The following is a 13,265-nucleotide window of genomic DNA, read 5'->3' as shown; positions in this document are numbered from 1 at the left end:
TTTCCTTAACCCCTGCTGCAGCCATTTTCTTTACCTCCCACCCTGAATCCATCCCCCTTGCAGCTATTTTCCTTACCTCCACTCTGTAGCTATCCCCCCCGTCACATCAAAACTCCCCCAGTCACATATATCAGCCCCCCTCCTCTGCCCTCCTTCATACATATCAACCTCTCTCCCTCCCTAGAGATTTTCATGGCAGCCCCCCCTTCCACCCTATAGATTTGTATGACGGTCCCCCTCTCCCCCCTATACATATGCATGACAGTCCCCCCTCTCCCTCCCTATAGATATGCAGGGTAGTCCCCCCCCTCCCTATAGATATGCAGGGTAGTTCCCCCCCTCTATAGATATGCAGTGTAGTTCCCCCCTCCCTATAGATATGCAGGGTAGTTCCCCCCCTCCCTATAGATATGCAGGGTAGTTCCCCCCCCTTCCTATAGATATGCAGGGCAGTTCCCCCTCCCTATAGATATGCAGGGCAGTTCTCCCCCTCCCTATAGATATGCAGGGCAGTTCCCCCCCTCCTTATAGATATGCAGGGCAGTTCCCCCCCTTCCTATAGATATGCAGGGCAGTTCCCCCCCTCCCTATAGATATGAGGGCAGTTCCCCCCCTCCCTATAGATATGCAGGGCAGTTCCCCCCTCCCTATAGATATGCAGGGCAGTTCCCCCCTTCACTTACCTGTAGTTGTGCCAGCGTCGCTCCTCTCCTCAGATCAGCAGCCTGGCGATTGGCTGTGTGTTGCTAACCACTGACCACCAATGCTTTTGATCGTCGAGCCCTCAAGAGTTTGAGCCCTCAACTGGTAAATTTAGCCTTTACTACCCCTCCCACAGGGGGAAGGGGGGATGATGGAAGTTAACTGACTTCACTATTATAATTTTTTTGACAAATAATGTCAGTATACCAAATTTGAGGTCAATTGGATGAGCCCTTTCTGAGAAAATAGTTTTTAACACACACACACACACACACTAACACACGCCGCTAGGCTTATATATATTAGATATAGCCAAGGATATTGGTGCACATCAGAAGATAATTAATTTATTTATAAAACATTGACAGTTAAACGCTGGCAGAGACCACTGTTCCTGAATGGGATGCAATAGTAATAGTGACAGTCAAATATGACTATGAGCTCTTAGTTTGTCAGATTTTCAAGCAAGTCTTTGTACTCTTTATGTTTGCACTGACTTCTAGTTTTGACTCCCATTTTGATTGTATTGGTATGCTGCATGACTGTCCGCTCTGGACTTGTGACCCTGGCCTGTACTCTATTTGTGACTCATTCCCCAGTCCTGTCAGTTGATGTTACTTCCTGTCCTGGGATTCCCTTCTCCTTCAGTTATTGAACAGAAATATCTTGCTGTTCGTTAAATAATACACTAACCCAAGTATGGAAACGATAGGAATGTTGGGAGTTGCTCACCCATTAAAGAAAATCTCAGCTTTGTTTCTCCCTGTCAGCCATCAAGTCCATCTTTTAAACATCCTTTAGATTTTAAGTCTTAGAGAAAAACAGTTTTCCTCCACATCCCCAGCCCATCACCACAGCGAAAGAGCAATAGCCAGTAGCTTCACAGGTAAGAAACTTCTGGCTGCTTTTCCTCCAATACAGAAATAGAAGGTGCTCAATCAATTTAGAGTCCCTATATTGAATCATACATTCATATGTTTTAAATTGAGAGATAACTTACCAAGAGATATCCCAGGAGCCTCCAAATGGCAAGGGAGGACCAGCACTCCCCATCAGCTACAGATACCAGACAGGCCTCTCAAACATCAACATAGAAATATAATTTGGTCAATCAATTTATAGCTCACAGCAGGTGCTTAAAAGGGTGGGGTTATCCAGAAAGGAAAAAATACGGAGAAAAATTCCCCAGCACCACTGCTGTGAACCAGTAAAAGAGCTGCTTGTCATGACTCACCCGTCCTTGTTCCAGCGCAGTCTTGCTCGCGCCAGTGCCTGGCACTTACAGGTGTCGGCTCACGTGACAGCAGCTCAGGCCGGGCTTTTCAAACTTGCTCTGCTATTAAACAGCACTCTGACACTCGTCCAGTGTCAGAGCAACTTTGTTGCCAGCTCCTGACCCCTTGTCTTGATCCCTGTGTCTGATCCAGTCCCCTTCCTTTAGATACACTTCTGATTGCCTCCTGTGTACCAAACCTCTGCCTGCTGACCACCCTTCTGATTGTCTCCTGTGTACCAAACCTCTGCCTGCTGACCATGCCTGATTGTTTTACCGTGTACTGATCCTGACCTCCACCCAACTCTGCTCCTGCCTATTGCTGGTGCCCAGTCTCCATCTGCACGTGTACCACCTTGGCTTGGGTGACCCTTCCTCCACTCTACCGTCTCTGGTGAACTCCACTAGTACAGTTCCTTTCTTTGCAGTACTACTCCCTGCAGAAACCCAGAGGACTGCGATCTGCGAGTTCCCAGCAGCAAAGTCCATCCTGCCTTGCAACGGTGCTTGGTGAATACCGGGAACTCGTTAAACTTCGCACCTCTGGGCCTGCTAGCATTAAGCAGGGTTAGTAAATCAGTACCTGAGTACTTATCTCCGTGGAACGTGGCACTGCTATTTTTCTTGTAAATACAAATGCAGAATTCTCAGTTAAAATGGACAGTGTTAAATGGTCAGGGTTAGGGATAGGATTAGGGATAGGGTTAGAAATATGGTAATGGTTATGGTTTTTGGATATTATTGTAAACCTAATAATACTGTCTACATTCGAATTGTCGACCAAATAATATTGTCTACAATTCAATTGTCAACCTATTTATACTGTCAATGTCATTATTGTCGACTTTCCAACCCTGCCGATATTATGGTGTCCACCATATATATATATGTCGATCATGTAACTGTCGAATATAAGTATCACTGAAAATAAATAAGAGATATAGGAAACAAGTGGAAAACACAACTACCTAAATTTGATTATAACCTGCATGGAAGGATAGCATAAAAGTATGTCTAGCATATCTAGTTTAACATTGGAAGAGCAGAGGTGTATATATAAGAAATTATTTTGTAGAACAAATTCCAAAGTTGAATTATATTTACTATTTCATAACATGTAATGGCGGCTTCCTGGCTGTTTCTATTTAACCCCATCACTGCAAAACATTGAAGCAAACGTTTTTCATCTCCCAAGTGGGGGGATTTGGAGAGAAAGAGTAATGTATTTGAATACATTAAGGGTCATTTAAGATCATTAAATAAGTTAAAATGTCATACAGATTTATGCATTTACACTTGAGCATGCCCTCAATGTTTTGACATGCATTTAACCATCATAAACAAAGCTGTGACCACACACAACCGGTCATATCACCCTATAAAGTGCTGGAATATGATCATGATAACCAAGATAAAAAAGACCCTAGATTATCAACATAAAGGAAAAGATTTCAACTTGTGACACTACAATACACGCTTGCATTGTGAAATCTAGCATAAAAAGGTAGTGATCCTCTAAAAAGGAGGGTTTAGCGACTCAAAAAAAATTGCTAATCTACTGGCACCTTTTGAAGGGCTAAATTTCACTAAATTATGACTATGACATTTTCACTGAAAGGTAAAAAATCAGCTTAGACAATGACAAGTGTTTGTGAGGTCATTGGCTGATTCTCAAATACTAAGGTAACCAATTTCCATGGCAATATGAATTTGCTGAATAATTGCTATCTGATTGAATCTGTGTAATTTGGTGCTTCACTTTGATCAATTTTCACACAAAACCAAATATATTGGAATGATTCAATAGGATCAGATTAGGATCAGCTAATCAGAGAGGCACGTGGAGGGATGCTTGTTCTAAAATTTATAATATTTTTGGTTCTTGGAAAAATAATTTTATTTGTACTACATAGCAACTGCAAAGTTTCTTTATTTGTTTTCTTTGAATCATGTTTGCTGAAGTTTGGAGAAAATGTAAGAGGGTTTTCTCAGTCCATTAAAATACTATTAACAGAACTCTTTGTGACAAGTTGATAGTAAATGCATGAGGGCTCCAAAGTAAATATGTGTCAAAAAACGGTGGAAGGTTATATTCCAGAGCAATCACCTTGAGCTCTGACGTAAGTCCAGGAGGCTTTAGAAGTATAAGAGGCAATGCTGAGAATCTCTCAATTGAATTCCAAAGACATCCCAAGCACTGGTGTTGTCCTAAATCCAAAACCATGAAGTGGGTGATCCTTGCACTGGTTTGTCTCCAGCTCTCAGAGGGTTTGGTCAGGTCTGTAAATACAATTTTTTTTTTTTGCAAAAAATTGTGGAGTAATAATACTTTAACATGAATATTTATAAATCATAATAACATAATTGTAATTTGATCTTTAGTAACGCAAAACAAAAGAAATAAAACTACATATTTTATATTTTGTGTAAATTCCAGCAAATTGTTATAAAATGCTTTATATCTTAAAGTAGTTCAACACTTTAAAAACAGACTGCTGAGTTGATGATTGGAGGCTGGATCTGTTTTTTCTTAATATTCATAGTATAGGAAGTGGAGACTTTAAACCTTCTGTGCCCTCAATATAATCTATTACTTTATGCCACTACTGCTCGGCATTTAATACCATTTACATATAAGCATTTTGTGAACATTCCACTACAAACAGAAAGTGACTAGAACAAATGAAAACTGTTCCCACCAAAAATGAATGAAAGTAATAACTGACTGAGGTACTGATTCATATTTCTCTCACAACCAGTACATTTAAAGAAAATGTATTGTGTGTGTAATTATGAGTCAAGACAAGCACTAAATGATTCTATTGTAGGTATTCTGGCGCAAAGTTGGCTGGCCCATTTATTTATATATTAATTAATAAAATGGGAAGCAAATGTTGGAGAAGTTAATTATTATTATTATTTATTTATAAGGCGGTACATATTCTGTAGTGACGGACTATCGTACAAATACAGACAATACAGTAAGCAAAATCATGAATACATGAGGTAATTATCTATTAATAGCACATATGAGTGTGAGTAATGCATACACAGAATGCAGCAAAAGACGTGACATGACATACCAGGGAGACAGACAGTAGACAGACATGAGACAATAGGTAGAGAGGACCCTGCCCATGAGAGCTTACATTCTGATTACTGCTTAATTGTTTAGAGAAAAATACACCTAACTAATAACATAAGAGAGAAAGAATGAGACCACTCACAAGAAATGTTTAGTTAAAGCCCATCAGAATTCTGAGTTCCAAGCCAATGATGCCTCCAAATGGTTCTCCATTTAGACGCATCATTGACTATTAATTAAATAGTACTTTATATACAGAGCATGTAACACATTTTTTTCTGCATTCATAGACATTCACATACACTTTGGTATACAAATGATCATAAAAATGTCATAAATGACTACAATCACCACAATACACTAAAACATAATAATAATAATAATAATAATAATAATAATTATTATTATTAATAATAATAATAATAATAATAATACATAGTGTATGCTATTATAGCTTTTGTGGAGAAAATGACATTCCTTTACAATTGTAAATGAGGGTAGATGTTATGTAAATAGGGACAAAGTTATTTGGATTAAAAGGTAAGTGGACTATCCTTCCAAATAAAGAAAAAGCTGGGAGGTATGGTACAGTAATCGATACAATAAAACGACTTTGTTTAAAAGAGGGCTGATGTTTATTTTAAAAGGTTAAAATATAATGCAGTAAAAATAGACAGCATCTAAAAATGCTCAAAAGTGTTTAATATTTATATAACATTATACAACCTTACATAAGGTTATAAGATTAGATTGCTGCTAAAGTTTGAATATTTGCGGTAAATTCTAAAACGTTATGTAGACTAAAAATTTCAACTCAAAAACACAGTAATGTTTGCTGTTCAAATTCAATTTTAGGAAAAAAAATACTTAAAATGTAAACTGCAAACGCAAACGTAAAATTCAAGTTAACAGCCTAGCAATTATAAAAAACACACCATGTTGATTGATCCAAAATCTAATTTCGGTATCTTAAAAATAGGTTTGGCCAAAAGACCGAGTTTGTCGAGTTAGGCTTTGATTTTTTTGAGTTTTGAAACTGACAATCAATGTAAAGATTGTTCTCAGGGCCGGATTTACCATTAGCCAACCTAGGCAATTGCCTAGGACCCAGTGGTTCCCAGTGGGCCCTCCCAGGGCTAGTGGTGAGACCAACCTTTAAAAATGGGCCGCTACTTATGGGCCAGTGCTATATGCTTGCACCCCAGGGCTAAAGTCTTCCTGCCAGCCCCTGAATAGGGGTATATGTTATGCTAAAAAACTATAGTGCTATGGATTTTTTCAGGGAGGGGGCCTCAAACCAGTATCTTGCCTAGGGCCCCATGTGGTCTAAATCCGGCTCTGATTGTTCTTACAGTTGCACATTGTCACTAAATGCTATTCTGCATAGTGTAATACAAATGAGAAGCTTTCCATACAACAGTAAAGAGCAAGCATATTCTAGAATTAGACTTCGACTAGGGGTAGATTTACTAGAACTTTTTATACGTTTTAGTAAATATTTTAAAAGTTTAAGTAAATCTACCTTCTATTAATCTATGCAAAAACATGCTTGGGTTGAAGCTTTTGTAAATAATTTAATGTATGTAAATGTTATTTAAAGTAAAAGTGTCAGTAAAAAAAAACAAAAAAACTATGCTTAAAAATTAAGGGTGGAATCCCAAAAGAATGATATAAAATGTGTAGTGTAGTGACCACATTGTACATTATTTATTTAGAGTCCCTCTGAAAAAATTTAAATCTACACGAGAGACAATGAAGGAGAAAGGCGTTCTGAACGAGTTTATGAAAACACACAAGAGGGATCCAGCTATGAAATACAGCTACAACCAGAAGTATGACTTTGCTGTGGCCTATGAGCCTATGTACATGGATGTAAGTAACTAGTTAAATAACAAAGCTTGTTATAATAATATACCTACAATATTCATTTTCAGGACAGTTCTGGTTTCTTTCTCTGTTCATGTCCCTGTGTTTTTGGAATTTAGCAGCTGGGGTATATCACGTCGGAGGTGTGGAATCCAACATATACTGTACATATTTTACACAAGTGTACTCAGGGCTGCCATCAGAAAATGTGGGGCCCAGTACAAATGAAAGAGACAGGGCCCCTCCTTCCCAATATATAGTGCGGGGTATATTACATTGGCCCCATATTAAGACACACATAGTACCCCGAATTCATGTTGTGCCACATATAGTATCCCCAGTTCACATTATGCCACACAGTAGTGCCTGCAATTTATTTCATGACACACAGTAGTGCCTCAATTCATATCATGCCACACATAGTACCGACAGTTCATATGATGCCACATATAGTAACCCTAGTTCATATTATGCCACATATAGCACCCTCAATTCATATTATGCCACATATAGTACCCACAGTTCATATTATGCCGTTCATTATTGCCCCCAATTCACATTTAGCCACACAGATGTGCCTCAATTTATTTCATGCCACATATATTACACCCAGTTGATATCATGCCACACATAGTACCCTCAATTCATATAATTTTGTTACATGTACATATTTGCATAGTGTAGAAACCCCCTGTGTGCTCACCTTCTACTCAGCGCAGCAGCCGAGACAGGAACATCAGATGTCAGCACACTTTACAGGCAGTCCCACCGGATAACGCTGACGTCATTGCGCAAGCTCCGCAATGGAAGGGCCAGAGACAAATGTAAAGAGATACTAGCCGGACATCACTCCAGAAAGCCGCTACGGGCCCCTCACAACAGTACCCCCCGTACCCCCCTGATGGTGGCCCTGAGTGTACTGGCCAAACAACTATTTCACTCTCAACATTCTACCCACACTTATCAACATATAAAAATATTCTAAGGACAAAAAAAATACAGAGACAGTCTTTAAAACCTGTTGCTGTTCCTGTAAATTAGGGACAGTTGGTAATAATGTTCACCTCCCAACAGTAAATTTGTCAGCAGATTGAGATCTCTCAGATCCTGATGGTTGCAAGAAAATTTAAATCAGTTCTTACTGGAGTACAAGAAACTTAAGTATAACACTAATGAGTTATTACCTTGAGGATTTTGAACCAAGTGTAGGCTGTCTACAATAAATGATTTCGCTAGACATGGCAAAAGATGACAGTTACAGCTACCTATTGGTTTTAGTCAACATCTCAGTAAACATAAGCAGTGCATGGAAAATAAAATATTTAGGCTGTTGTTTGTCATGATGAAATTATCACCACTCTCCATAGCCTACAAAGCGGATTATTCTTATCATGGTATGAAATCAACTAGCCATAAAATGTCATGGTTATCTTGTGTCCTAATACAGAGCCTCTTTTTATGGACATTCTTCCATTAAAAGGAAATGTCCCCTTTAAGAATCCTTTACATTTTGGAAAAATAACTGTTCTTAGTTGGTTCTTTTAATCCAAAGTATATTTAAAATAACGTATTCTCTCTATTTCAGGCATGTTACTATGGACAAATCAGTGTTGGAACACCTCCCCAGAACTTCATGGTACTTTTTGACACTGGGTCATCCAACCTCTGGGTTGCTTCCACTTACTGCCAAAGCCAAGCTTGCCGTGAGTATCCACAGGGATAACATAAAGTGTGAAGAACACATCTTAATAGATATTGGTGGAATTATGAAAATGATTAAAAGTACAACATTTCGCACCTCTGCCAAATAGACTGCAAAACAAAGATAGGCAAAATTAAAAACACTAATTAAACGGGTTTTACATGTGTGAAAATGTAGCCGCTTCACCCACATAATATGAAATATTACACTAGATATAATACTTGACTCCTATTTCAAAGCAAAGCACATCACTACTTTCAGATGTTTTTCCCTTAGGGAAAAACTAGCATAGATTTTACTTTCATGAAATGTAATTTAATTGCAAAAAAATCAGAATGAATGTGTCAGAATTTGGAGGGAAAGGTGTGAGTTACATGTCTGCAGTTAATGTCACTGATTATATTTCTTCTGCTTGATTCTTTAGAGAACCACCCACTGTTTAACCCAAGCCAGTCTTCCACATTTACCTCTAGTAATCAACAATTTTCAATGCAGTATGGCAGTGGGAGTCTCACTGGTGTCTTTGGTTATGACACTGTAACCGTAAGTGGTTAATTAAATTATACTACTGTTTAAAAAAATAAAAATCCCAACCTATAAACCTTAATAGGGAATCAAGCTTAAAAGGTAATTCCAGCCAAATGCAGTTTTAACAGCTATGGGTTTTGAAGAAATGTTGAGATGGCTACACTAGTGTTTGTTTATGAAGAGCAAAACAGCTGAAGCTCAATACAGGAACCTCTTTGATGATGCTTTGTAGATTTGCGAAGATGCACCTAGGTTACCTCCAAAGCACATGGGTTTGCGAGCAAGATAATGGCATTTTCAGAGCAGTAAAAGTTTGTTTCAGCTGATTGAAGTTGGGCGGAGTGACGACATTCCTTCCTAAGTACAGTGTAGGTACGCTAGTGCCCATAGTTTTGAAGAACAGTGCAAAAATTAAATTTGATTTTGTGGAGCAAAATTATTGAAATAAGACAAAGGATATAAGTGGGTGGAGAGGTAATATTATTAGGGACATTCTTTGCTCTGCGGAAAGGTGCACAAGTATTCCCACTCCTGAAAAGTAATTGGATTTTGCACTCCAATACTTTTATTGGGATGGATTTTGCACCTTCCAGTTGCACTTTGGAACAAAAGCATATCTCTAGGCATTCTTTGCTCAATATTAAAAAAAAAAAAAACAAGCACACACAAAAGTGACACCAGGCAGTCTTAATGTCCCCTCACTTTCATGATGTATTAGGAGAAAAATCTAATTGTTTTATTTAATGGAGTAAGCGGACTTTTGATGTGGTTTGCAATTTGTACTGTGCAGTACAAATTTGTACTTGAAATTTTTATGTTTCCTCGTAAACGTAGGTGCACTTCTGATTTCCTGAGGTGTCTCCTTAGAGCGTTGAGTAGACGTGCTTCTTAAAGTGTCTTTGGTGGAACATCCACAAAATAAACTTTTATACCATAAACATAAGAACCTTTCTATTCTGTTGATAAAACTCGATTTGGCTTTTCCATGATTCTGTTGCTTTTTCTTTGATGTTACATGTAAATGCAATAAATTTTTTGGTCTTAACTGAGAATATACACACTTCTAATTTGTGCTAAAATCATTCTGTTTTCATAGGTTATCTGTTAATGGTGTCCTCAGCATTGGATATCTGTTTTCACTATCATTTTAATTTTCTTTCACAGGTACAAAGTTTGTCCATCACAAATCAAGAGCTTGGTCTGAGTATCAATGAACCAGGGACCAACTTTGTGTATTCAGCCTTTGAAGGAATTTTTGGGATGGCCTACCCTGCTCTTTCTGCAGGAGGAGCAACCACAGCCATGCAGGGCATGCTGCAACAAAACCTGCTCACTTACCCTATATTCAGTGTCTACATGAGTAGGTGTGTCTTAATATTATGTTGCAGCTATAATTTTCATGTTTGATAATGCTGATAAATCTGAACTGAAAAGTCCTAACAACTATGTTTATCTATAATTTCTTTGCAGTCAATCAGGAGAGGTCATTTTTGGTGGAGTTGATAACAACCTGTATTCTGGTCAGATAAACTGGGCCCCTGTCACTCAGGAGCTGTACTGGCAGATTGCCATTGATGAGTGAGTAATTTGTAGGCCAAGGGAACTAAATTTAGTGTAAACTGATAACGTCTATAGTGAGTTACGGAAAATCTCATGATAGTAGTGAAAAGTGATCCTCATTACCAATATATTTCAGGTTTTCCATCAATGGACAGGCGACAGGATGGTGTAGCCAGGGTTGTCAAGCCATGGTGGACACTGGAACCTCTCTCCTTACTGTACCCCAACAGTTTTTGGGAACTCTGCTACAATATCTGGGAGCTCAACAAAGCCAATATGGAGAGGTGAGAAATGTCAGAAAAGTACAGAAAGGATAGGCTGAAAGAGGTTTGCAGATGGTGGAATAGGATATCTCTATATTTACACCCTGTAATATTTGCAGTGACTTTTCATTTGTAAATAAATATAGTTCATGGATTGAACACCTTGTATGATCATAACTAAATATAAACAAATGTACCCCACCATGATCATGAACACTATCAGTAGTGGCTTTTCACAGTTTGTGACAATGTAAATATATATCTACAGTAGGAAATTAAAACAATGACATGCTTATAATTTTTCACTCACAGTATGTGGTCAACTGTAACAACGTACAGAGCCTGCCTCCCATCAGCTTCACCATCAACGGAGTCCAGTTCCCTATCCCTCCCTCTGCCTATATTCTCCAGGTACTACATCTCTATGTTAAAGGCACAGTAACATAAAAAATAAAAAGGGCCTAAAATATGCTGTACTCTCATTAACAATCTAAAAAATACCAAAGCTCAAGTGTTCACACTTAACAAAAGTGACTTGTGTTTGACTGTAAGAGATTTATCACTCTTACCACTCTGTCTTAAACAAATACTTCACTCTGGATTCAGAAAAATAACAGCCAAATGCAGTTTACATATGCTACCTACCATTAACACCACACATCACCACCATATATTTCTGCTACTGTTACTATGTATTTCTTACAATTGTGAGGGCCAATTTAAAGAGGAAAAATTATTATTTAGAGAGAGGGCCCACCATTAGATTAGAAATGGACCAGTGGTGGAAGTGGGCTAGTATAGGGTGGTATGCCATACTGCCACCTCTCCTACTGCCTTCATTGTAAAACTATAAAATTACATTCACTTACATCTTCCGCAACACCACATCTAAATGTCCACTTCGCCCACTGAAATGGACAAAGTTCTCTAAAAGAACTTCTTATCCTAATCAACATAATTGCCACAATTACTGCTCTCTTGATACAATTAAGACCTGATGCAACTAAGTTAGTAATACACTATAGGTTAGTAACACAATATAAGTTACCCCACTTGTTTTGCAAGGATAATGGGGGCCTCACTAATGTGATCTTTGCCCTGTGTCCACTGATGTTGTTTTAAAATTGACTTATTGCCTATAATTCTTTTGAAGAATGTGTCCTTTCTATTTCTACCTCTCCACCTTATATTGTATTGTTGTGTGGTCTTTCCACTCTGTAATTGTGCTTTAGTAGCTAATCTATTTTATTAATTTCCTATTTTAATTTACAGAATAATGGATACTGTACTGTTGGGGTAGAGGTGACTTATCTGCCATCTCAAAATGGTCAACCCTTCTGGATTTTGGGTGATGTCTTCCTTCGGCAGTACTACTCTGTCTATGATATGGGTAACAACAGGATTGGTTTTGCACAGTCCGCATAGACAACCACGGTCCTGAGCCTTGTCAACATTCTAGACCATAACAATAAGTTCCAACTTAAAGAGTTATGTGCTCAATCAAGTTAATGGTACCATCTACCAATTCTATACACACTTATCCCTACACTGCCACATAGGACAGAAATTTCACACAATGTTAGATACTAATGAAGGCTTGTTGCAAACTGAAAGAAGGAATGGAGTACTGCAGATGAATTAAAAGAAAGAAAACCATTGCAGTTGATACCACATTTTTTGCCCTCGTAAACTGACACTAACATATGATTGGAAATATATAAATCATACACTTATCCCGGGTCATTAGATATTATATCATAATTTTACATGTAATACTTGGTGCATATTTAACAGTTAGATGGAACCTTACTTGTGTCAAATCAGCTCCGTGAAATAAAACATTTCATGAACACTTATTTGTGTGTAAATGTCTATTGTTTGTATCATTCAGTGTAACAGTGTAATGAATGGTAACCTTATAATAAGGGTAAAATACAAACCACAAAAGCCCAAATGCTCTATTGTAATGCCACATGACAGCAAATGCACCTAGCTTTATGGGGAAGTGCGTGGAAATACAGGCCAAGATGGCTGCGTCTGTGGAATGCAAAAGTTTGCACTAACCAGTGGTTGTGTAGCTCAAGGGCGATCTTGGTATTGTGCAGATTAGACACATGACTACACATAGTTTTGCACTGAAGTGTGGAAATGGGATTTCATTTTGCAGATCGGGATTATTTAAATGAGATAAAGGGGTGGAAGGGAAACATTTACATGAGCATTTCCAAGAGGGGACACAGTCTTTTTTTCCCCAAAAAAGGCCTTGAACTCTCCACCATCTGTAAG

The 13,265-nt window shown here is 38.2% G+C and overlaps 1 protein-coding gene across 1 annotated transcript; it reads left to right on the top strand.

Annotated features, from left to right (window-relative positions):
* Positions 1-4,197: 4,197 nt before the first annotated feature.
* Positions 4,198-12,404, top strand: LOC142140359 (gastricsin-like). The gene is made up of 9 exons (XM_075198136.1): positions 4,198-4,253; positions 6,776-6,932; positions 8,512-8,629; positions 9,053-9,171; positions 10,321-10,520; positions 10,627-10,734; positions 10,853-11,000; positions 11,292-11,390; positions 12,252-12,404. Exons 1-9 carry the CDS (start codon positions 4,198-4,200, stop codon positions 12,402-12,404), a joined length of 1,158 nt encoding a protein of 385 aa, XP_075054237.1.
* The last annotated feature ends 861 nt before the right edge of the window (positions 12,405-13,265 follow it).

This window comes from Mixophyes fleayi, chromosome 2 (assembly GCF_038048845.1).
Source record: "Mixophyes fleayi isolate aMixFle1 chromosome 2, aMixFle1.hap1, whole genome shotgun sequence".
NCBI lineage: Eukaryota > Metazoa > Chordata > Amphibia > Anura > Limnodynastidae > Mixophyes > Mixophyes fleayi.
This window is presented reverse-complemented; position numbering and strand designations above follow the sequence as displayed.